This window comes from Miscanthus floridulus, chromosome 16, assembly GCF_019320115.1.
Source record: "Miscanthus floridulus cultivar M001 chromosome 16, ASM1932011v1, whole genome shotgun sequence".
NCBI lineage: Eukaryota > Viridiplantae > Streptophyta > Magnoliopsida > Poales > Poaceae > Miscanthus > Miscanthus floridulus.
This window is the reverse complement of record NC_089595.1, coordinates 28,059,057-28,083,700: the sequence shown is the minus strand read 5'-3', so window position 1 is coordinate 28,083,700 and position 24,644 is coordinate 28,059,057. Positions and strand designations below refer to the sequence as shown.

The following is a 24,644-nucleotide window of genomic DNA, read 5'->3' as shown; positions in this document are numbered from 1 at the left end:
GATAGATATTCGTCTCCTAAACGTATACAAAAACACATATTTTGCACATAGAAACACGAGGTGCGACCGGCATGAATGCAACAAACACGTTTCTACCTTATGATAAATTTTAAATTAATGAAAATTTTTATTTTCCTATTTTTCATGTGTACAATAATTCATAAATAAATCATTTTAACTCTATTTTCAAAAGTGGCAAATTTTAGGGTGTTACAGAGAGATTATAGTATTGCTATTAGGTTTTGGCGTTTTGCATGCCCCTTCTGATTGGCTTATCCACTTATTATGCAAGCATACATATTAAACTCTCTTCCATTTGTTGTCGCTGATTGAAAGACTTGATAAATGACAAGGCCTGCCTTCAGGGTTCGGGCCTTCGAGGCTATGGATTGTTTGGATCCTATGGCTAAAAATTAGCCTATCTTATAAAAATAGATTAACATGGGCTAATTAATGGACTCTAATAATCACCAATTAGCCTTTATTAGCCCACATTTGATCTTTCTAGTTGGTACGCAAAAACAAGGGCTATTTTTTAGCCCCTGATCCAAACGCTACCTTATTTAATTCCACGGGTAGTATAACCTGGTCTGACTATGGTAACTATTGAGTTAGGTCAATCTCAGTGGTGAATTTTATGGCGTTGTTTTCAAAGCAGCCATGTCATATACAATGAAATAAAACTTGAATGAAACACCATCTCTCAACGCAAAGTTTAATAGTAGAGTTTCATAGTTATTTAATTTCATGATTTATAGAGAGTTTGTAATCGTGTTAAGAGAGTTCCATAAAACTTATTTCCTCTCTCTTATTAAATACACTGCTATATCATAAAAAAAACCCTATGCGACAACATATTTAATGTAAATGAAAGTCAAATGAAAAAACTGGTCTTATTTCACGATGGTCGGAGGATCAATGTCGACATCCATTGGTACTGGCACAGCGAGATCTGCATGCTTATTGGTCGGAGGATCAATGTCGACATCCATTGGTACTGGCACAGCGAGATCTGCATGCTTATTGGTCGGAGGATCGATCAATGTCGACATCCATTGGGTTGGGTCCCTCTTGACACAGCCTTTTCTCTTAGATCAGAGTAAGTCAATGAACCTAGTACTTTGTTTATCAATCGTAAGACATCGGGGCCAGGCCAGCGAGCTTCACCGGCCTCTATTTAGGGCTGGTTAGGCAGGGCTTCTCTTCGGCTCTGATTTTGGTTTTTCTAGAGGAGCCCTGCCAAACATTTTCTTAGAGGAGTCGTTTTTTAGTAAAAAATAGAGGAGTCGGAGCCGTTTTAAAGCTCCGACTCCTCCGGAGGAGCTTCTCGGGAGGACCCGTGCCAAACAAACCCTTAACAAGCTGCTAGATGGGGGCTTCCTCCTCGTACGTCAAGGAGCAGACCACTCATTTCCTTCAGGGGCAATCTCCACGTAAGTTCAAGCGCCCCCAACACTGTGCTTATTAATTTATTTACATTATACATAGTCCTGGGAAGCGTCAAGGGTACCACTCATATAGCAGAGTTATTTCATGGGACATTTTCAATAGTTGTTTCTTCGAATACTCTTCCCATTCTCTAGAGATAATAGAGGACGCAACTGTGTTTTTCTCTAGTCCTGTAATACAGGGCGGCCAAGTCTTAGATTTGCATATATACATGACATGAGCATGCAACATGAATACGATGCCAGATTGACTCATCCGCTTCCATGCGTGTATGCATCTGTGAGTGTACGCTTGCATTGCCCAGAAAATCAAGAGTGTGTGGCTAGCAGCTAGCTAGAACAACACCTACCTTAGTTGATTTCATGTGGAAGTTAATTGGACAATCGGTTTCTGCATGTGCACGCATGTGTCATGGACTCATGTCAGTAAATTGGATGCAGATCGAGCTAGAGCGGCTCTAATTAGCAGAAGTTAATTCACTCTTTGATCTTAGTGTCCGAGCTAGGGAGTAGTGCTTTCAACTATATAAGACAGAGAGTATATAGTTCATAGCTCTCTTCATGCCTTCCAACGCCATGGGACAGCCTTCTCTCTCTGCCTGCTACCATTCTTATATATATATATATATATTTTAAATATTCTTATTTTTTATGTAGATGGATTATGATCATACCCAACCGCAACCTTTTATTTTGGAAGCAACTTCATGGTAGATATAGGAAACAGTACAGTATCAGCAACTAGATACCCGTATCTTCTTCTTGTCTAGCCCTTCACTTTTTTTTTATCACGTTTCCACAGTTCCTTCCATTCATGCTCCCTACTGTTTTTTTTTTGTGCACAGTGAGCCTCAATCGCATAGGCAGCCCAGGGGCAAGGGCCTAGCGAGGGGTGCCGATCTTTTGCATCCTTTGCCATTTTTTCCAACTCCTCTCGTTTTCTCTCTCTCCCACTTCTTCTTGCCTCTCTTGCCCCGCCTTCTCTTTCTTGAGGTCCCCTTCGGAACGTGGAAATTTAACAGGAGTTTATTTTCATAGGAAAAACACAGGAAACAGAAAAAATTCCTCTAATCCAAAATAGGCTAAAAGTAGTAGCCGAGGAGAAAATAAAGTTAAGATACAGCGAAAATAATAACATGGACCGTAACATTGATAACATCAGCAATAAATTAAAAATAAAAAATAAAGTATAGTATACCTTTTACCTAATCGGGGTAGATGTGGTTTAATTGAAAATTATTTATCAAAAAAAGAATTGGAATCAAAACATATGAAATGCCATTGATTCATCTGTTCTAGAATTTAGGACAACCAATTAGCATTGGATGAGTCAAAGGTTTCTTCAGGCATTTCTAGACACCATACTCCGTGAGCAACACTTTCACCCCATTAGATTTATTAAAACCTGCAGTGATGCTTTTCACCTTCAAAAGAAGGATTTTTTTTATTTATGTTAAACATCTAAATTGAATTGCTATTCAATGTGTCATATCGTAAGCCGTGACGCAGTTCCAGTGAACTTGTATTTTTTATACGAGGGAACAGCCTTGGAGAAATATATATAGTCTTGACTAGCAATACTTATTTTGCTTATATACATGTTTTTGTGCATGCAGAAAAGGGTCCACCTTGCACCATTGAACTATTACAACAATGAGAATAGAGCTTCACAACCTACGGGAAATTACCAATAACTTCTCTGACGAGCAGAAGATTGGAAATGGGGGGTACGGACATGTTTTCAAGGTACGTTGAGGGCAGTCACGATGAAAGAAACTAGTAGTTTCTATAACATAGGATACCGCATAAAAAAAATACTGCTTTCCAACCCATGGTTTCTATGAGTAATAATTATTTTCTCTTTCTCTCTCTCAACTCTATCTTCTTCCTCCAATGGGAGTGCGACACGAGCTCCCTAGAAACTGGTGGTTTCTCCCCAATGGCGATTTCATGGTTTCTTGGTGCATTAGGTCAAGAGTAGACCTGGTTTCTTCATGAAGAAACCATTTCTATGATTTTTGCTCTCTTTCTTCATTAATTACGTTGCCATATTAGCGTTTTGCCTACGTGGCAAGTCATTTAATGAGGATAGAAACCATCATCAATGCACCATTGAGACTGCCCTAAGAAAGAGCAAAGCTGCCGCTACATGCCATCCGATAGAATTTTTACACCAGCGAATGTTCAGGGTATTACTATAGGGTGTATTTAGATGAGCTGGAGCTAGTCACTAGTTGAATTAAAATTAACATAGTAAGCTGAGGTTGGTTAGCTAGTTGGCTAACAACTAGTTAAAGACTTAGCTAAAAACTTAGGGTCTATTAGTCCTCGTGTTTTGATGGTTTTGAGCTAATTTTGACTAATTTTTAGCTAGCTATCAATTAGCTTATCATTGCCCTTGTGATGGTACATGGATTGTCATGCGTGAAGCATGAAAGACCCAAAGGGTTGGGGTATATGCGGGAATAAGAATTAACATTGTAGTATTTGGTACACCAATAACTATATATATGTTATAAAGATATCTGCATTTACAATCTTTTACAAGACGAAACGTGCACCAGAGACACTCGCACCTCATACGGCCACGTGAACAGAAAAACCTCAGACTGATCATACCGAATCGAGCCGGCAACACATTCCCTGAGCTCTTGCATTCTCTAGAGGTTAAGTCAGGACACTCAAATCATTCCATTCTTTGAACCATGTTACCTGCTTGTTCCGCTCCTCCGTCCTCAAGTGCCCCCCTCCCGGCGAAGCGGATGCAGTTCACCGACAAAGCGGCCATTAGCACCGCCGCCACGGATAGAACGAACCGAGGCAGCATGCTGCAGGTGACCTTGCCCAAGCGCCATGGACCGACTGCGCCACCTCCTGCCCACAGGGCCTGCACATACTGTGGCGACTTGAGGACCCTTGCGTGCCGGGGTCACGCCTCTTGCACCACTGGGCCTGCGCGCTCCCCTGCTTGCTCCCATACCTCCAGGGTCATGCTGCGCAGCGCGTCATGGTGCGTCGGGTTGTTTGGCCAGACACGCGCGTTATCGTGTGCTAGGGCAACGACGCTGGAACTACGCCGCCTCCACACCCCGAGCCTCGCGCACGCCTCCTCAGCGCCACCTCTAGAGAGAGTTACTATATATATATATATATATATATATATATATATATATATATATATAGTAACTCTCTCTAGAGGTGGCGCTGAGGAGGCGTGCGCAAGGCTCGGGGTGTGGAGGCGGCGTAGTTCCAGCGTCGTTGCCCTAGCACACGATAACGCGCGTGTCTGGCCAAACAACCCGACGCACCATGACGCGCTGCGCAGTCTCTAGAGGTGGCGCTGAGGAGGCGTGCGCGAGGCTCGGGGTGTGGAGGCGGCGTAGTTCCAGCGTCGTTGCCCTAGCACACGATAACGCGCGTGTCTGGCCAAACAACCCGACGCACCATGACGCGCTGCGCAGCATGACCCTGGAGGTATGGGAGCAAGCAGGGGAGCGCGCAGGCCATATATATATATATAGGGAGAGGCTATTCAGTAGCCAGCTACAGAATAAGTTATTCTGTAGCCACCTCTATTTACCATAATTTTATATACTAATTTACTATAATGTCAATATATATTTACTATAGTTGGGTTACTATAACACACGGGGATATTTACCATAACGTTATAGTAAACCACTTAGTAATGAGTTACTATAATCTCATAAATTAATATAGTAATTATCGTAACTCAAAGTGGCTACAGAATAAGTTATTTTGTAGCCAGCTACAGAGTAGTAGTTCTATATATATATATATATATATATATATATATATATATATATATATATATATAGGGAGAGGCTATTCAGTAGCCGGCTACAAAATAAGTTATTCTGTAGCCACCTCCATTTACTATAATTTTATATACTAATTTACCATAATGTCAATACATATTTACGATAGTTGGGTTACTATAATACATGAGGATATTTACCATAACGTTATATTAAACCACTTAGTAAGGAGTTACTATAATCTCGTAAATTAACATAGTAATTATCATAACTCAAAGTGGCTACAGAATAAGTTATTCTGTAGCCAGCTACAGGATAGTAGTTCTATATATAGTGGGAGTAATAGAGAAAAGGATGAGGGTGTGATTGTTCATTCACACATGCCAAGTGACGGAAAGCTACTTAAGTCCATGTTCAGTTCTCTTTCCCCAATGACACCATACTATCCCAGTCTATTCAAAGAGCAGTGGATGAGTTGGCAGACTCTGTTTGTTGAGTGCTTTCACTTTTAAATCTCATTCAAAGCAAAGTTCACTCAGTTCAGGTCTTCAGGAGAAAAACAAGAATCTATAATCATCTATGACATCCATACTCCCAACAAAATAAATTATCATTCTCTTACTGATACAACATCTGTGAACTGATTCACTGCAAAAAAAAAAAAAGAATATCTCTGTGAACAATCTCAGCACTTACTATAATCCAATTCAATCAGCCCACGCCACAAATTGGTGTGCCTTTAAAGCTAGCCAGAAAATAGAGTACTCCTTAGAATAGCAAGCCATCAACAATTGAAGTCCTCTAGGACATTGGACATACAAAAGAATAAAATGGGTTGGGCAGCTAGTCTGCTCCAAGCATGGCTCGACAAAGCCACGCCAGTCTTTCTAGTATATATGTTTTCTAGAAATGTCTAAATAATCTTTGATAATTAAAATGCTAAAGTTTAGTCCAATGTTATTTGGATACATGGATAAAAAGTAAGTAGTTTTTCTGGACAAAGACTCGTAGTACATATTAGTTCATATTTGCTAACTAATAAACTAATTACTAGTTAGGTTCAAAACTAAGGATTAGTTCACTTTTAATCCACCTATTTCGGATACCTTATGACTAAAGTTTACGGGACTAAAGCTTAGTCCACGATTGCTATCAAACAAGCCCTCAGTTTGATGTCACTCAAACCAAATCCAGCAATAATGAGAGCCAATCCCTACCTAGCTAACTGCTATGGCCGCACTGGCATAACTCGTGGATGTCGAAAAGTTTGCAGAACAATATACATGTGGAAAAATTTAGGGTTTGAGAGAGATATGAAGTAGATGTGTATTATTTTTTATTCAATTGGATACATTAATATCCGTCGTGGCCATTTATATTTGTAAGGTGAGAGTGGTCCTATCCTGATATGAATCATTTACAACTTATATTCTACAACGAAGTCCTAACTTCAACTCAGACCAGAGAAAACCGCTCTGACTATGCCAGTTTTGTCGAAACAGCCCAATTGTCTCAAAACATCTGTCAACATATATTGTCCTGTTTTAGGTGAATTTTGTGAATTTAAAAACATATTACAGCCATAAACAAGCTAAGGGTGATGCTAGAACAGAATACGTCGAGCAAAAGTTGTTCTAAGGGTGATATTTACAGATATGATATATCGGTCATTGTTACCTTTCTGTACTTCTTGCCACAGACTTAGGTGCTACTTCCAAATATCTGCCATTAAGCGCCCAAGGTAGAGGATTTCCTTGTAGATCTCCGCCGTGTGCAATTTCAATTCATTAGTTCCATTATAAAAGTCCGTGAAATTGATGCTCTAATATATTGTTCCCAAGCATAAATACAATTAGGAGCTAAGGATGAAAACCATGAAAGAAAAACTGTTGCAGTAAACAAGTGCATTTTAACCACTTCAATTGAACTCGCTTCTCCCAACTGTGCATGATGTTGACTTATATGCTCCACTGGTGGTTTTGCTATCCTCTCCATTAAAGTTGACATGACTCAGGAACTCTCCACCTGATGGGGTAAGCAGCCGAATCAAAGTAGCACGGATATGATTTCTATTAAGAATACTTTCCCTGGCTTTAGTTCTGCTCCTAGGTTTTCTTGAATTAAGTTAGTTATATCCTTCATAAATTTTGTAAAGTATTCATCCCATGTGGCCAAATCTTAGCTTAATTGTAATCTCAAAAAAAACTTTGCTTAATTGTAGGAAGTGCTAGGCTGTGATGTATGTGTCATTGTTCTTTATGGAGAGATTTGGGCAGATTAGGCAATATATATTTTGTTTGGAGATGTTTTAAGATAATATTTGAGTCACTCATTGGCCGTAAGACCATATGGCACTCCAAAACCAACAGGAACAACTTCAGACTCATATACTGTAGTAGTATATACAACAACAACAACAACAAAGCCTTTAAGTCCCAAACAAGTTGGGGCATGCTAGAGTTAAAACCCAGCGGTTCAGGCACGTGAAAAGCTGTTTTCTAAGCACTCCTATCTAAGGCTAAGTCTTTGGGTATATTTCATAATTTTAAGTCTCCTTTTATTGCCTCTACCCAAGTCAACTTAGGTCTTCCTCTGCCTCTCTTCACGTTACTATCCTAGCTTAGGATTCCACTACGCGACGGTGTCTTTGAAGGTCTTCGTTGGACATATCCAAACCATCTCAACCGGTGTTGGACAAGCTTTTCTTCAATTGGTGCTACCCCTAATCTATCACGTATATCATCGTTCCGAACTCGATCCCTTCTTGTATGACCGCAAATCCAACGCAACATACGTATTTCCGCGACACTTATCTGTTGAACATGTCGTCTTGCTTTTTAGCTTCTGTTGTACCCTTTTGTCATATAGGACACCAGATGCTTGGCGCCACTTCATCCACCCTGCTTTGATTCTATGGCTAATATCTTCATCAATATCCCCGTCTCTCTCTAGCATTGATCCTAAATATCAAAAGGTATCCTTCCTAGGCACTACTAGACCTTCCAAACTAATATCTTCCTCCTCTCGAGTAGTAGTGTCAAAGTCACATTTCATATACTCAGTTTTAGTTCTACTGAGTCTAAAACCTTTGGACTCCAAAGTCTCTCGCCATAACTCTAGTTTCTGATTCACTCCTGTCCGGCTTTCATCAACTAGCACTACATCGTCCGCGAAAAGCATACACCAAGGGATGTCCCCTTGTATGTCCCTTGTGACCTCATCCATCTGTCGACAAAAGATGCTCGGCAGTCAACCGAGGGGTATCCCACGATGGTAGATTTGTCGTAGAGGTGAGCGAGATCAGGAGTGAGATGGCAATACAAGCACCAAGATATAAGATTTAGACAGGTTCGGCCGTCAGTATGACGTAATACCTACATCCTGTGTTCTGATGTATTGCATTGAGATATATCGATCGTGTCCACTAGGGGACCCCTGCCTCTCCTTATATACTCTGGAGAGGTAGGGTTACAAGGAAAGCATCCTATTTGGTACTATACAATAGCTTGCGGTGCACGCCGAGCAGCGCCGTGCATGCCTTGATCTTATGGGCTGTGCCACCTCTGATGGTGCGGGCCATGTCTTGTCTTGTGGATACCGGGGGCCGTACCCCCACAGCTAGTCCCCGAGCCTAACAGTAGGTGACGTAGTCACGTGGTGCTAGGGTCAGAAAGTAGAAGACCAGCCGAGCTGACAGCCAGTCCCTGGGCGTAACCTCGAGATGAGAAAAACGCACATTCACTGCAAGGTGAAGTGTGCCCACTTAGTCCCCGAGCCTGCTGGAAGATGAAGAATGAATCTTGTAGCAGGGTCAAAGAAAAAGAAGTCTGAAAGCTTTGCCGACGTCGTCCGACATGCGCATATCAAGACCCCAGATGTGCTGCCCAAGATCAGCACCCTGATCCGAACAGCGTGGAGCAGCTTGATAGCACACCGATGAGACATAGCAAGATCCGACCACCAAGGGAGCACTGAGGAGTCCCCGGTGTCGCTGGCGATGTCCGAGCACCGAAGAGCGAGGAGTCCCCGGCGTCGCTGGCGATGTCCGATCACCGAGGAGCGAGGAGTCCTCGGCGTCGCTGGCGATGTCCGAGTACCGAGGAGTTTCCGGCATCGCTGGCGATGTCCAAGCACCGAGGAGCGAGGAGTCCCCGGCGTCGCTGGTGATGTCCGAGCACTGAGGAGCGAGGAGTCCCCAGCATCACTGGCGAAGTCCGATCACCGAGGAGCGAGGAGTCCCCGGCATCGCTGGCGATGTCCGAGTACCAAGGAGTCCCCGACGTCGTTGGCGATGTCCGAGCACCGAGGTGTGAGGAGTCCTCGGCATCGCTGGCGATGTCCGAGCACCGAGGAGTCCCCGGCGTCGCTGGTGATGTCCGAGCACTGAAGAGCGAGGAGTCCCCGGCGTCGCTGGCAATGTCCGAGCACCGAGGAGCGAGGAGTCCCTGACGTCGCTGACGATGTCCGAGCACCGAGGAGTGAGGAGTCCCCGGCGTCGCTAGCGATGTCCGAGCACCGAGGAGCGAGGAGTCCTCGGCGTCGCTGGCGATGTCCGAGCACCGAGGAGCGAGGAGTTCTCGGCGTCGCTGGCGATGTCCGAGCACCGAAGAGCGAGGAGTCCCCGACGTCGCTGGCGATGTCCGAGCACCGAGGAGTCCCCAGCGTAGCTAGCGACATCCGTGAGGTGAAGTGTGATCACTTAGTCCTCGAGCACGAAGAATCCGAGCACTGAGGAGTAATCGGCGTAGCTGGCGACGAAGCACGAGCGACGAACAGTCCGGTCAACTGGTTGGCGGCGAAGTGAGCATTGAGTAGAAGCGACAAGCGAACAGTCCGATCAACTGGTCAGCGATGAAGTCGATGAACCTAGCGGTCTGACCAGTTGATCGGTGGAGAAGTCCGAGCACCAGGTGATCCGATCACTTGGACGATGATCCTGCAATACAAATATGTAGAACGGGTAGTACATGATGTAAAAATATATAAACGCCAGAGAAAAAAATAGCGTACGTAGCTCGGCGATCAGTTGGAGCGAAGATGTATTTATATTTAATATAAACCGCCCGGCCAGTTAGTGTGTAGCTGAGTCTCTAGCCCTAGCTAGCCCATAGTCCATAACGTCGAGCACGGAGCCCGTGCACGTGTAGGAGGAACAGGCGTCGCTAAGGAGCCACTGCCGACCACCCATAACGCAGAGGGCAAACGCTCATGCACGTGTAGGGAGGAGCCGGAGACAGGGCCGTCTCTGGAGGCGTCCGAGCATCAACATGACTGTTCGGGGGTTCAGAAAATCGTTTGGAGAGCAAACATGGAGAAACATTATGATGATATACGGAGATTGCAGAATATTTATAAAAATATTAAAACATGACTTAGCTTTAGACAGAAAGTCTGGTCGGCGACGTATGGCATTATCTGGTCGGCGTTGACGGTGAGCACCTGGCGGGCGGTGAGTTGTTGGTGAAGGCGACCTCGGAGATGGTTCTGAGATCAGATCTGCTGTTGCGGGGGCTGGTGTAGCCAGCGATGAATCGTTGTCGTGGACCGGCATGGATCTCCACGAGATTGATGACGAGAACGCGCTGTTGATTTGAGGTCCATCTGGCTCGCCATGGATCAAGCGCACACCCCTACCTGGCACGCCAACTGTCGACAAAAGATGCTCGGTAGTCCACCGAGGGGTATCCCACGATGGTAGATTTGTCGTAGAGGTCAGCGAGATTAGGAGCGAGATGGCAATACAAGCACCGAGATACAAGATTTTGACAGGTTCGGCCATTAGTATGACATAATACCTACATCCTGTGTTCTGATGTATTGCATTGAGATGTATCGATCGTGTCCACTAGGGGACCCCTGCCTCTCCTTATATACTCTAGAGGGGTAGGGTTACAAGGAAAGTATCCTATTTGGTACTATATAATAGCTTGCGGTGCACGCCGAGCAGCGCCGTGCACGCCTTGATCTTGTGGGCTGCGCCACCTCTGATGGTGCAGCCCATATCTTGTCTTGTGGATACTGGGGGCCGTACTCCCACACCATCACTAAGGCAAACAGATAAGGGCTCAAAGCTGACCCTTGATGTAGTCCTATCCTAATCGGGAAGTCATTCGTGTCTCCATCACTTGTTCGAACACTAGTCACAACATTGTTGTACATGTCCTTAATGAGCCCGACATACTTCGTTGGGACTTTATGTTTGTCCAAAGCCCACCACATAACATTCCTTGGTATTTTATCATAAGCCTTCTTCAAGTCAATAAAAACAATGTGTAGGTCCTTCTTCTCCCTATACTGCTCCATAACTTGTCTTATTAAGAAAATGGCTTCCATGATTGACCTTTCGGGCATGAAACAAAATTGGTTCATAGAGATCCGCGTTATTGCTCTCAAGCGATTCTCGATAACTCTCTCCCATAGCTTCATAGTGTAGCTCATCAACTTAATTCCCTGGTAATTAGTACAACTTTGAATATCCCCTTTATTCTTGTAGATCGGTATTAATATACTTCTCCTTCACTCATCAGGCATCTTGTTCGATCGAAAACTATGGTTGAACAGCTTGGTTAGTCATACTATAGCTATGTCCCTGAGGCATCTCCACACCTTGATTGGGATACCATCTGGTCCCATTGCCTTACCTTCTTTCATCCTTTTCAACGCCTCTCTGACCTCAGATTCTTGAATTCTCTGCACAAAGCGTCTATTAGTGTCATCAAAAGAGTCATCCAACTGAAAGGTTCTGTCCGTATTCTTACTATTGAACAATTTGTCAAAATACTCTTGCCATCGATGTCGGATCTCATCCTCCTTCACCAAGAGATACTCCCTTTCATCCTTAATGCACTTAACTTGGTTGAAGTCCCTTGTCTTTCTCTCACGAACCCTAACCATCCTATAAATATCCTTCTCTCCTTCCTTCATACTCAAATGTTGGTAAAGATCCTCGTACGCTCTACCCTTTGCCACACTTATAGCTCGCTTTGCAGTCTTCTTTGCCACCTTGTACTTCTCTATGTTGTCCACACTCCTGTCATGGTACAAGCGTCTATAGCATTCTTTCTTCTCCTTAATAGCCCTTTGGACTTCCTCATTCCACCACCAAGTATCTTTAGCCTCGCCTCCACTTCCTTTGGTTACTCCACACACCTCTAAGGCCACCTTCCGAATGTTGGTTGCCATCTTCTCCCACATGTTGTTTATGTCCTCTTCTTCCTTCCAAGAGCCCTCTTTGATAACCCTTTCCCTGAATACCTCTGATGTCTCCCCTTTCAGTTTCTACCACTTTGTTCTTTCAATCTTAGCTTATTTATCCCTACGGGTACGCACCTGAAAATGAAAGTCTGCCACCAAAAGCTTATGTTGAGAAACAACACACTCCCCTGGTATCACCTTGCAACCCAAGTATGCTCGTTTGTCCTTTCTTCTTGCAAGGACAAAGTCAATGTGGCTAGAGTGTTGTCCGCTACTAAAGGTCACTAGATGAGATTCTCTCTTTCTAAAGCAAGTGTTGGCTATCATCAGGTCAAAAGCTACCACGAAGTCCAGAACTTCCTCCCCCTCCCGATTCCTACTACCATACCCAAAACCTCCATGAACTGCCTCGAAACCTGTGCTTATAGTACCTACATGCCCATTAAGATCTCCTCCTATAAAAAGCTTCTCACTACTAGGTACAGCTCTAATCAAGCCATCTAAGTCTTCCTAGAACTGTCTCTTAGCACCCTCGTCGAGGCCTACTTGGGGGGGCATACGCACTAATTACGTTCAAGACCATATCACCAACGACAAGCTTGACTAAGATAATCCTATCTCCTTGCCTTCTCACTCCCACCACACCATTCTTGAGGCTCTTATCAATCAAAACTCCTACTCCATTTCTATTCATGACTGTCCTTGTGTACCAAAGCTTGAAACTTGTATTGTCCACCTCCTTCACCTTCTGACCCTTCCATTTAGTCTCTTGAACGCATAATATATTTACACGCCTCCTAGTCACGTTATCAACTAATTCTCTTAACTTACCTGTAAGCGACCTTATATTCCAACTACCTAAACGGATCCTAGTTGGTTCAACTAGCTTCCTTACCCTTCGTACCCGTTGACTCATATGTGAAGACCCTTGATCATTTTTCACTACACCCGGGCGCCGATGTAGCGCGCCACTAAGGAAGCGACGACCCGATCCTTGCTCACTTGACACCATGCCCAGATCATGACACAGCGCGTCACCAAGGGGGTGCCGACCTAGCCCTTACCCATTTAACACCATACCCAGGTTCTGATATGGCACGTCGCTAAGAGGGTTACACCCCAACGGTTTTCTTTTGGGTTTCATCTCTATTAGAATAGCTAGATTTAATGTTGGCTCACCACACCTATCACAACCCTGCTCCTTTACCAGGGCTTAGGACCTACTATGTTGAGACAACATAGGCAGAGTTATACTATAGTAGTATATGGCGGCACAAAATTATCTAACACGTCAATTTGGCATAGCGTAGCCGAAATAGGAGGTAAAGTAACAATTGGGGGTGTTGTAAATTGATGTGTGGCACTAACACTAAATTGGATGTTTCGGCCTCAATGGATGAATTGCATAACTTGAGTTGACTACTTTGTGTATACCCTTTCGTCGCCGTTTGTAATTGTTGAACAACATCCCATAAGTTGACTAGCAACAACCATTGATGATCCACTCTTATATTCATCATGAGGCAAAGTATTAGAAACTAGAAAGAGTGTAGATTTCTTCCCTTCCCACTTATCTAAACTATAGTCTACGACTATGACTAAAGATTTTTGCAATCAAAAAAACATATTGGCAGACCGATCAAACATATGGTTTTCAAGGATAAAAGCACACTTACATTGCTTTCTACCTCAGATGTGGATGCTGTAGATGTAGAAGCAAAGAAAATCTCCTTAATCTTCATGACAAATCCACAATGATCTATTATGAAGCACTTGAGGGCAACTTATAGATCAATGTCTTTCTGTGTTGAAATGATCAAGATACCCAAGAGGGGGTGAATTGGACTAATAATCTAAAAGTTTTAAACAATTAGAATCTATCGTTTATTATCCAATTTCACCATAGTGCCTACACAAGTGTTTCTAGCCTACCACGCAAAGTCTTGAAACTATTTCCAACCCTAGTTCAGCATGGTAACTCTAACAAAGTAATTGCATGAAAGTAAATTCTCAAAAGTAAGGAGAAGTGTTAGGAACATGGCGATGTTTCCCTAAGGCATTGGAGATAGTCTGCAATATCCACTAGTCATCGTTGGAGCACATGCTCAAGGGTATTGCTCCTCCTTGATCCGCGCAAAGTGCTCTCTCTATGTTAATTCTTCGCCACTCCTGCACGATGAATCACCAACAATCGTTTACACCAACTTGGGCCTCCCACAAGCTCCTCTAAGAGATTACCAAGTCACCGATCGCCACCAAACCGTCTAGGTGATGCCAATCATCAAGAGTAACAAGCACAAACTCTCACTTGACCCAACTAAGCCTAATGAGAAGAGTGGATGCACACTTGCTACTCCCAAAGCACTAGTCCTTCATCTTCAATTAGAAAATCTCAATCACTCCATAGGCCAAATCTCTCTCTTGGACACCAGCAAGTGTAGGTGTATCTTTAGAATGCAGAGAGAGTTCTAATCATGAGATAGAGCGGTATATTTAGGGCCAACCCCAAAGTCTAGTCGTTGCTCCTCCTCCCAGCAAAAACATGAGCACCAGAGAGTTTTGGTAGCTGTTACTGTACAGGCACTCTGGTGGACCACCGGAGGGATCCAGTGGGTTCTCAGCCCCTTTGAAAAACATATTGGAGTCGCTGTCCAGTGTGATAGCTCCGATGCACATCGGACACCTCTAATGAGTACAACTCAGCTAGGACACCAGAAAACCTTCTTTGTAAAGAAGATCCGGTGTGACACCTCTGATGCACACCAAGGTGCAACTAAATCGTTTCCTGTCTGAAACCGTGCACTATAGGGGAACTCCAGTGCACACTCTAGTGCAACTCCAGGGAACTCCAATGCACCGTAAACATCTCCAAACCCATCCATTTCAAACACCTTTGAGTTTGGTTTTGATTTCATTGATCCTTGGGCTTCATTTGTGCTACATAGCGCTAGTTTAACAAGTGTCCATCATATCCACTTACTAGACTTAACCAGGTCAAGCTACTTATTCATACTCCCTTTATAGTAGGCCAAAGGAGAAAACAAAGATCCTATCACTACTGTAAGTGTCCCTCAATGTCGTTGACACTAAGAACTAGACAATCATTAATGTTCGCGCTCATCCTTTAAAAACCAACATAGATACCACCAATAGGGCATGAAAACCATAGTTGCCCAACATCAATCATCATTGTGACCTCACTTAAGTAATGACGCTGGAAAACACACATTAGTCATAATGATTGTGTGGCAGACTTGCCTGACAAAACTCAATCCAAGCATACTCGCCATCCATTTAGCACTAAGTACCCAATAGACCTAGTTAAACAAACAAGTGTATCGAGCACACCACCATGGGAGAACTCGAAACAATCCATGATTTATGCCAGAATCCATAACAAATGAATAAAACTTACAACGTAGGAACATTTCATACATCACATGGGTTCATCATCTCATATAGAGGATGAATGACAAGTGTTTTGCCTCTACATGCCACTACACAACATAAAGTAAATTAACTAAACAACGATACATGTGACACCCTCGCTGTGCCCACCAGGAGAGTACCACCACAGCAACATAAGGTCTCCATTTTGGACCAAGCTGCAAGGCCCAAAGGAGATGAAGACCTACTACTACTCCATGCTCTCACCTACAAAATTGGGGGTAAAACCCTAAGTAATGAAGTGTACTCAACAAGACTTGCCCGAATAAGGTGGGAGTAGTCTCCCAACTCTCAAAGGATATGCATGGGGCTTTTGGTTTGCTGGTTCTTTTGTCTTTTATGAAAGCTTACTAGAAGTAAGTCCTTATATTTAAATTTTACTAGTCATGTGTAGGTTTATTACCTAACCAGTTTAAGTTTGCACCTAAAACTACTTTCAAGCAAGTGGTAAGCAATCAGATTATCAAGTTCCCATAACAAAATTTTCTCCTCCATGGTTACAGTTGCATTACTATTAAGGTAGACAACGGCAAAGTGGCATCGTCTATACCCGAGGAGAGACGGCGATTGCAATCGATTAACATCTAGCTGGATTAAACCTACACACACACCCGTACTAACCCTGCTAGGCTCACATAAGGCAACCGCTCCCTCTCTCACTAACCAAGGCCCAGACCGACACAGCTTGCCCTGGGGACCCGATCCCACCGGCCATGTCCTGTACAAGCTCAACGCGTTGTGGTCCCCACCTCCTTACTACTACCCGAGGGGCCGGTGTAGCAGCCTAGTAAACAACATTTTCAATTAAAAAAAATGAAATGGTTGACACTAGGATTCAACTCTTTATGCAGCAAGCAGAGACCAAAAAAGGTCACCTCACTTGGACTGTTAGTGAAGGTTTTTTTATTGCCATCTTATTCTTGGTCCTCCACATTGACCAGGTTGGACTAGAAAAATTAAAACAGCTAAACTTTGAGAGATTCCTATGGTAGGTAGACATGTCACCATGAAATCAGAGCAAGATGTATGAGAATCGTTCCACTAGATTGCCTCCTGGCCTTAGGCAAATCTCATGCATGTTTTTCTGCATACACATTCTCTGGTCTGTTAATCTTCTCTGCCATCCATACATGACATGCATCAACCTATACGAGAACCATTAAGCATGCCACAACATCATGTATTAATTAAGCATATCTTATCTAATTAACAGGGAGTTTACAATGGGGAGGACATTGCAGTGAAATTGCTTCACGAGATAATTGGAGCTGACGAGAGTCAATTTGAGAATGAGTTTAGTAATCTTTTGAGTATCAATCATCCACATATTGTAAAGTTAATTGGTTATTGTTATGAAATGCATAAAGAACATGTTGAATACAATGGCAAACTACGTTTCTCTCAGCGCACATACAGAGCTATCTGCTTAGAATACTTGCAGGGTGGAAGCCTAGACAGGTATCTAACAGGTAAATACACTTCAACTTAATTCTATTGCTTTCTTGCAACAAAAATTTATGAAAAATAAATTCTTCAATATTATTCTCATTTTCTACTAGCTTGTTACAATGGATCTTGCGATCGTGACTGGCGCACCCTTTTCAATATAATTAAGGGGGTCTGTGAGGGCTTATATTTCCTCCATGAAGGATGTGGAACACCAATTCTTCACCTGGATTTGAAACCTGCCAATATATTGCTGGACGACAATATGGTTGCCAAAATTGCAGACTTTGGATTGTCAAGGCTCTTCCACGGAGCAAGTACCCATGTCACACAAAGAGAAAGTGTTACAGGAACGACGTGAGTGAACTTCCTGACTTGACATGTTTTCTCAGGTCCAGACTTTTTTCTGAATATTTCTCTTTCATGCAGGAAATACATGGCGCCAGAGTATCAATATAGAAAAATGATCTCGCCCAAGAATGACGTTTTCAGTTTAGGGGTTACAATGATAGAGGTAATGGCTGGACCTACGGGTTATGACGAATTTTGTCAAATGGGTGACGTAAAACAATTTATTGATCAGGTATGGGAAACAATCCTTTGATTCTAAGAATAGTTTTCGTTTGCGTAGTACTATATTATCCCTCCATTTTCAATTCCACTTTTATGTTCTGAATGTACAGGTAAATATGGATTGGACAAAACAGATAAATGCAACCGCATCACCATGCGCATCAACAGAATCTGACCAAGTGGATATCTGCATTACAATAGCAATGAAATGTGTTGATGGTGAAAGAAACAATAGGCCTACTGTAGCAGAGATCGTGCGTATCCTCAAGGATACTGAAAAAAGGTTTCTGGAGGAATCCATCAATCACACACAATTTCTCATGGATCAGGTATATCTGAAACAATACAAGTACACAGAAATGGCAACATATACTGGGCCCAAACTACCAATGGTATAGCTCACTAGATAAATAGTGTCCATGATCACTCCCGGGTCAAACCAGCTGGGCCTGCTTGTTGGGAACATGCGGCAGCAAAAATTGACAAGTCGCGACTGCTAAATGAGAATAAATTAATTGACTAAAAGTAATCTTAGGGCAGTCCCAACTCTATTTTAGACAAAGGGCAGTCAAAACTCAGAAGCTATTATGGTTATTAATTAGAGTGCCAACTAAGCAAAATGATGATTTAGAATTAAGGAATAGAGAGAGGAAGAAATGTTTAGGCCATATTAGTGGGTGTTTCGTTAAGCGGTTTCCAAAGGTGCCACGTCATCTTTAAAGGTTTAGGTTGATGAATGAAACAATCTCTCTTAATGCACAGTTTCATATGCAAATCAAAGGCACGGATATTTATATGTGTAGTGTCTACATACTCATAGTTTCTAGGATGGAACTGTCCTTATATAAGTCTACTAATAGGATGGATAGAGTATTATCAGTATGGCTAATCTTTTGATATTGAACTTAATTGTTCGCATACTAACGTCTTTGTTCGTGGACTAACAAACCATTGTAGCTTTAATTTTTCACTGGGTTCACTTTGAGTCCATCTATGTCTATGTTGGATGAAAAATTGCTGACACGCATCTACAAATTACATCCATGCAGAGTTTGTCCAGTGACATCATTAAGAGTGGACTAGTTGGTGGAAAAGCAGGTACTGCACGAGACGTAGAGGAAAAGCCATGGCGTTTGGAGAGTCTGACAATTAGCTACTTAGGATTAATCGATGAGTTCTCGTTTTCGTACATTGACAAAGCTGGAAAACAACAAACCGTTGGCCCTTGGGGCGCAGGATACAGTCACCCGCAAGAAAAAACCGAAACGGTGTGTTTGTACGCATGCAGTACATAATCTAGTCTTTGGATCTTTTGTTATGCCGTTCTATAATTAACTATATGGTTTTCTAATCGTTTATTGGTGTGTTGTTTTGTAGATCCTTTTTGAGCCATCGGAGTTTGTGGAAGAGGTATCTGGGTTTTATGGGATTCATTTTGGCAACATTCTTATGATGTCACTTACGTTCGTCACCAACATCAGAACCTGCGGACCTTTCGGAAATCCGTATCATCAAAATGTGCCATCAACCCCTTTCAGCTTCAGGGCTGCAGAGGGCAGTAGCATAGTGGGATTCCATGGTAGATCTGGACAACACCTCTATTCAATTGGAGTATACATGGTATGAATTACAGCACGTACTATGATGCATGCAACGTGTCAAAAATTTAGTTAATGGAGGTGTTTAATTTGCTTTCAGACCCAGTGCCCCAGCAATATAAAGATACGTCGGCCCCTCCCAATGCCAGGACAGGTAAGAACTCTAACGCTATTTACATATATACCAGCAACATTATATATATTGTAATATTTGGTCCACCTACCAACTTTATATCCGTGGGATGTTAAGGGGGTATTTGACACTGCTCTGCTCCAGATTTTGCAGCTATGCTCCAACTTTATCTTGCCAAAAAACACCTCCTGCTCCTAAAACTCCGCTCGAGGAAAAGATGGATTTGGAGGCCAGCTCCATATTTTTAAAGGAGTACCTCAAGGGATACTCCAGGATTTCGACTTCCGTATATACTTTCTCAGGAGTTAGGGAAATTATCCACCACTGTCACCCCATTACACAAAGATATCGAACATCATTGAGGGGCATACACCAAAAATCATTGCGGTGCATATATTAGACCTTTTCCAAGTATGTGCCAAACAACCTGCTCTCGTAACTCCAGAGTGGAGGTCCTTTATGAAAGAGTTAGTGGAGTAGAGCTGAGAAAACTTAAGCATAGCAGTCTCAAACAGGCCCTAAATATATAAGTGAAGGCCTGGAATGGTGACCAGAGAAGGGGTGAATGGGATTCAATTTGTTCAAGCCAAGCAGATGAATAATATGTTGGCAATGTCCCAAACGTTACCAACAAACCTCTTTCAACAGTACTAGCCAAGATCTCGTAGTCACAACAGACATACAGACCCAAGAAACTAGTTTGGAGAGATACGAAAGCGATTGGGTGCAAAAAAAAAAGACAAAATCTGAACAAATTCAGTCAAAACTGGCTTAGCCGGTTTCAAAAACTGGTTTTGTTGTTTTCAGCCCATAAACTTGGAAAGGAAAAAGTCAAAACTCAATCAAATGACCTCCAAATACCATGAATTTTTGTCAAAACATCATAAATAACATGTCCATAACAATCACCTCAAATGGAGAAAGTCGTGAAAACCGGTTTGGCTAGTTTTGCAAACTGGTCTGGCAAGTTTTTTTTGTTGTTTTTGGCAGAATCCTCTCCAAGAAAAATTCAAAATCAATTCAAATTGAAAATTTTTGAAACTTTGCACACAACTTGAATAACCCATTAAGAAGTTGTCCCCAAGATATCAAGTTGAAAACATCAAAGCTTGAAACAGAATTTCAGAATAACTCTCTCAAATTGGGGTTTTGTCAAGAGCACTCCAAATGATGATTTTTAGGTGTTCATCGGAAATCAGTAAAAACTAGTGGCTAGATAAGTTCTCAAGAATTCATAGCACCTAAATGTCAACCAAGAACAACCTAAAAGCTTCAGCTCAAAGATCTCCAAGAAAATCACCAAAAGAGGCTTGAAAAGGAGAGTTTTGGGGCTTGGAACCAAGAGATTAAAATCTGGGCTACAAGACATGGATTAGATATGTTCCAAGGATCCCAAAGACTCCCAAAAATGTGCCAAAGACTCAGCCTAAGAAGAAGCAAGAAATTCTCTCAAAAATGACCACGAAAATCACCGAAAATGAGAAATTTCAGATTTGGGGGAGTAGAACAAGTGGTGCATGAATTTGATCTTTGGATTACTTCACCATATGTGATTACAAGACACTCCTAGCAGATCACAAAGCTTGATGGCAAAAATCTCAATCAAAGAGCCACTCGTCTCTCCCTCTCTTCTAGCCCTAACCAAAAGCTCTCAGCCTAACAAATGAGAGTCTAATCCAAGGGCTTCCCAAAGGCTTGGTCTCTCAACCAGCCATCTCCCATATATGTAGACACTTGGCTATTTCCCATGTTTCGCTTACATAAAGCACTCAACCTAAATACCCCTAGGGGTAAAACGTTCCAAGTTTCTAGCCATCGATCCAACGGACACGGTGCCTTCTTGACTTCACTTCGCCTAGTTGCAAGCTCCGAGATTCCACCATGTATTTGTCAGTCTGCCATTCCCTGGTTTCGAGGACCAAACCGGTCAAACCAGCAAACCCTACTCCAATGGTTTTGAGGCCCAAAACCACGAAACCATCATGCACGCCTCGTCAGACATGACTAACTGATATCGACGCGTGTTCGACCTTCCTTGTCCTTGGCCCTATGGTCCACCAAGCGCTCATGGCACCGCGCTGTGACTTGGTCCAAGCCTTGTCATTGACTTAGTCGACGTCATCTCCATTATCACCCATGTAGCCTAGTGTGAGAGCCACACACGGTCCATTCTCTAGCCTCCGATCCTTTGTGGATGTGCGGCCTACTATAGAAACTATAGAAACCATCCTTCGATCCTCATGCCACTAAAACACTATAGAAAAATAGTTGTCACTAATCCACCATGCCACTAATCCACCAAAACAGGCATGCAATTAGAGAAGGTTTTTGGAGGGAGGAACTTGGGTGATAAGAGCTAGGCTTGAAGCCATGATATGAACAAGTTCCAAGGACCTCAATACACTAAAAAATTGTGCCTATAACTCATGCAAAGGAAAATATAAAAAATACTAGAAAAATAGTTGTGAAAATCTCCATCTCTTCCTTTAATCCTAGCCTTCTCTTTCACACACAAAATGAGATAGACACCTCCAAGGGATGGCTTCCCCAACCATCCACCTCCACTATATATAGGCACTTATTATCTCTCAAATTTCCCTTACATAAAGCACTTAACCCAAATACCGTCAACACAAACAATCCATGTTTTTGTCGGTGCATCCGATGCTCCTAACATATTCATGACTTCGCTTTCCCTCACTGCAAGATTTGTGATGGTGCCATGCATAATGAAACTCGTCACCCCAATTTTGAGGCCCGGCCAAACGGGTCAAACCTCCCACCAGTAGTTTTGAGGCCCAAACTACAAAGTCCTCTATGCCTAGTTTTGAGGACCAAACTAGCGAACCTCCCCACACACCACGCAAGGTGTGACTCACCAATATCAATGTGTATTCAACCTTTGCCAAGGCCTAGATGCATTTGCCTTCCTCTTTGACTTGACTGACATCATCTTCACTATCCTAATGTAGGCGTGTGTCCAGCCTATGCCAAGTGCCACAATGCCATCATCCTCCTCCTCGGCTTGGGAGACGCCAGCTTCATCATTCTTTTGTCGACATTTCTTACTGCACTCTCCATGTGAGCAACCCAGATTGCCCATGGCTCCTTGGAAAGGACGGTCCCTTCAGCACCAAAGTCTCAACTCGGCCTTCACCATAGCATAGTCCATAGGCACGAAGCCATAGCATTGCATGGTCTATCGGTGTGAAGCGCCTAGCCTGCACTTCACCACACCACTCATCCACTACCCATCATGCCTCATCCTCAAATAATACTCTCTGGTTAGCTAAAGCATAATCATATGCACACTATCACAACTCTACTTGGGGGAGGGGGCTGCGGCTGTTGCTGAGGGCGCAGGGAGCGGCGGCAGCTAGGGCAGGGAAGGAGTGAGCGCAGGAAGAGAGGAGTGGCGCGATGGTAGCGGGAGAGGGAGGGAGAGAGAACTGAGGTTGAGAAGGGAGAGGGATAGGGGAAAAAGCAAAACTCTATTTCTTCTTAAGATTGAAACGGTTACATTGCCCCTATATTTATTGTTCCTAGCGGACTTGGATCCCAAGCAAACTAGAAGAGGAGTCCTTATAGATTTGAACTTCTCCTTTCCTAACAAAACCGATCTATTTCCTAAGCAAACAGAATCTTATTTTGTAAACAAAACTCTATGTTATTTTCCTTAAAATTATCCAACACTTTCATCTATTCCGGATTCTTCCGGGAGGGAGGGGATCAAGGGGTGGCGGCGGCGGCCGTGCCCCCTGACTCGCACGCCTCCCTGCCCGAGCAGGAAGAGGCCGAGGCCGACCTGGGCCAGCGCTGGGCCTCGCTCGGCCTGACTTGGGGGGCATATTTAGGTGTGTGACACACACATGCAATATGTGATGCACCACTGGAAGCTCTAAACCTCTCAAACACATGTGTCAATCATTCATCACACTAGGGCAATCCAAGGCATATCCCAATTGTTTTCTCAGTTTGCATCACCCTCTCTTAAGTACGAGATTCTGGAGCAATGTCTTTTCCAGGCCTTCTGAATGACCGCCCAGCCCATTGAGACCCTTTTTTCTGTAACCGCTTATTTTGGTTCCCATTTTACACTATCTCAGACGTAACATTGCGTTGGATGATTAATTGCTGACACTTGGATGCAGATCTTGCCCACTCCCACGAAAACGGGACCATGGGGTGGAAGTGCAGGTATAGCCCGTGACATCAACGAAAAGCCCTGGCGTCTGGAGAGCCTAACGATTAGCTACTTGGGCCTGATCGACGCATTCTCATTTTCATACACTGACCAAGCTGGGAAGAAACACAGCATTGGTCCCTGGGGCGAAGGATACCATCACGACAAAATTGAAACGGTGTGTTAATTCTCATGCTGTCTGTCATTCATACACGTGCATAATCTAGTTTTGATAGTTGCTCCTTGCGCTGCTATAGTTAATTATATATGGCGCCAGTTTCATCCCTCCAGCCTTTATTTGGAATGTCTGCAGATCCGCTTTGACATTTCTGAGTTCGTGGAAGAAGTATCGGGAGCATATGGGAGTCATTCTGGGAATGTTCTTGTGACGAGTCTTACTTTTGTCACCAATATCAGAACCTATGGTCCTTTTGGAAATGCACATCATCAAAATGTGCCAGCAACACCTTTCAGGTTCAAAGCTGATAAGGATAGCAGGATCGTGGGGTTCCACGGTAGATCTGGCAAACATCTCTACTCGATTGGTGTTTATACTGTCTAAACTACAGCAATGCCAGGCATGCGCAGCTTGTTCCTATTTATCTCATCAGTGCATTAGTTTAATTTGCTTTTTAGTTCCGGTGCCGCAGCAATAAGACGATGGACACATCGCACATGATGCTGCTGCCTTTGCTGTTCCTATCGGTCACCTAGATCATCGAGAACTGCATCTCCTTTCACGAGTCTTAAGCATGTACCATGGATCATTGTGTTCAATATTTTCAATCATTTTTCGTGTGTTTTGTTATGCAGTGTCATGCTTTATTGTACTGCTTTAGCTTA

General features: G+C 43.2%; 1 protein-coding gene across 2 annotated transcripts; it reads left to right on the top strand.

The window, feature by feature from the left end:
* The first annotated feature begins 1,145 nt into the window (after positions 1-1,145).
* LOC136511775 (uncharacterized) lies at positions 1,146-24,613 on the top strand. 2 transcript variants are annotated; one of them, XM_066505803.1, is made up of 11 exons: positions 1,146-1,433; positions 3,065-3,194; positions 17,082-17,337; positions 17,428-17,671; positions 17,744-17,897; positions 17,998-18,216; positions 18,937-19,155; positions 19,265-19,507; positions 19,586-19,639; positions 23,770-23,979; positions 24,115-24,613. In XM_066505803.1, exons 2-11 carry the CDS (start codon positions 3,102-3,104, stop codon positions 24,361-24,363), a joined length of 1,941 nt encoding a protein of 646 aa, XP_066361900.1. In that variant the 5' UTR covers positions 1,146-1,433; positions 3,065-3,101; the 3' UTR covers positions 24,364-24,613. The 2 variants fall into 2 exon arrangements, with proteins under 2 accessions (XP_066361900.1, XP_066361901.1); XM_066505804.1 differs by lacking the exon at positions 3,065-3,194 and having other exon boundaries at positions 1,148-1,433.
* Positions 24,614-24,644: the final 31 nt, after the last annotated feature.

Coding starts and splice junctions, on each gene's coding strand:
- LOC136511775 (XM_066505803.1), top strand. CDS start 3,102: ATGAGAATAGAGCTTCACAACCTACGGGAAATTACCAATAACTTCTCT. Junction 17,338..17,427: donor CCTAGACAGGTATCTAACAG/GTAAATACACTT, acceptor ATTTTCTACTAG/CTTGTTACAATGGATCTTGC. Junction 17,898..17,997: donor TAAAACAATTTATTGATCAG/GTATGGGAAACA, acceptor CTGAATGTACAG/GTAAATATGGATTGGACAAA.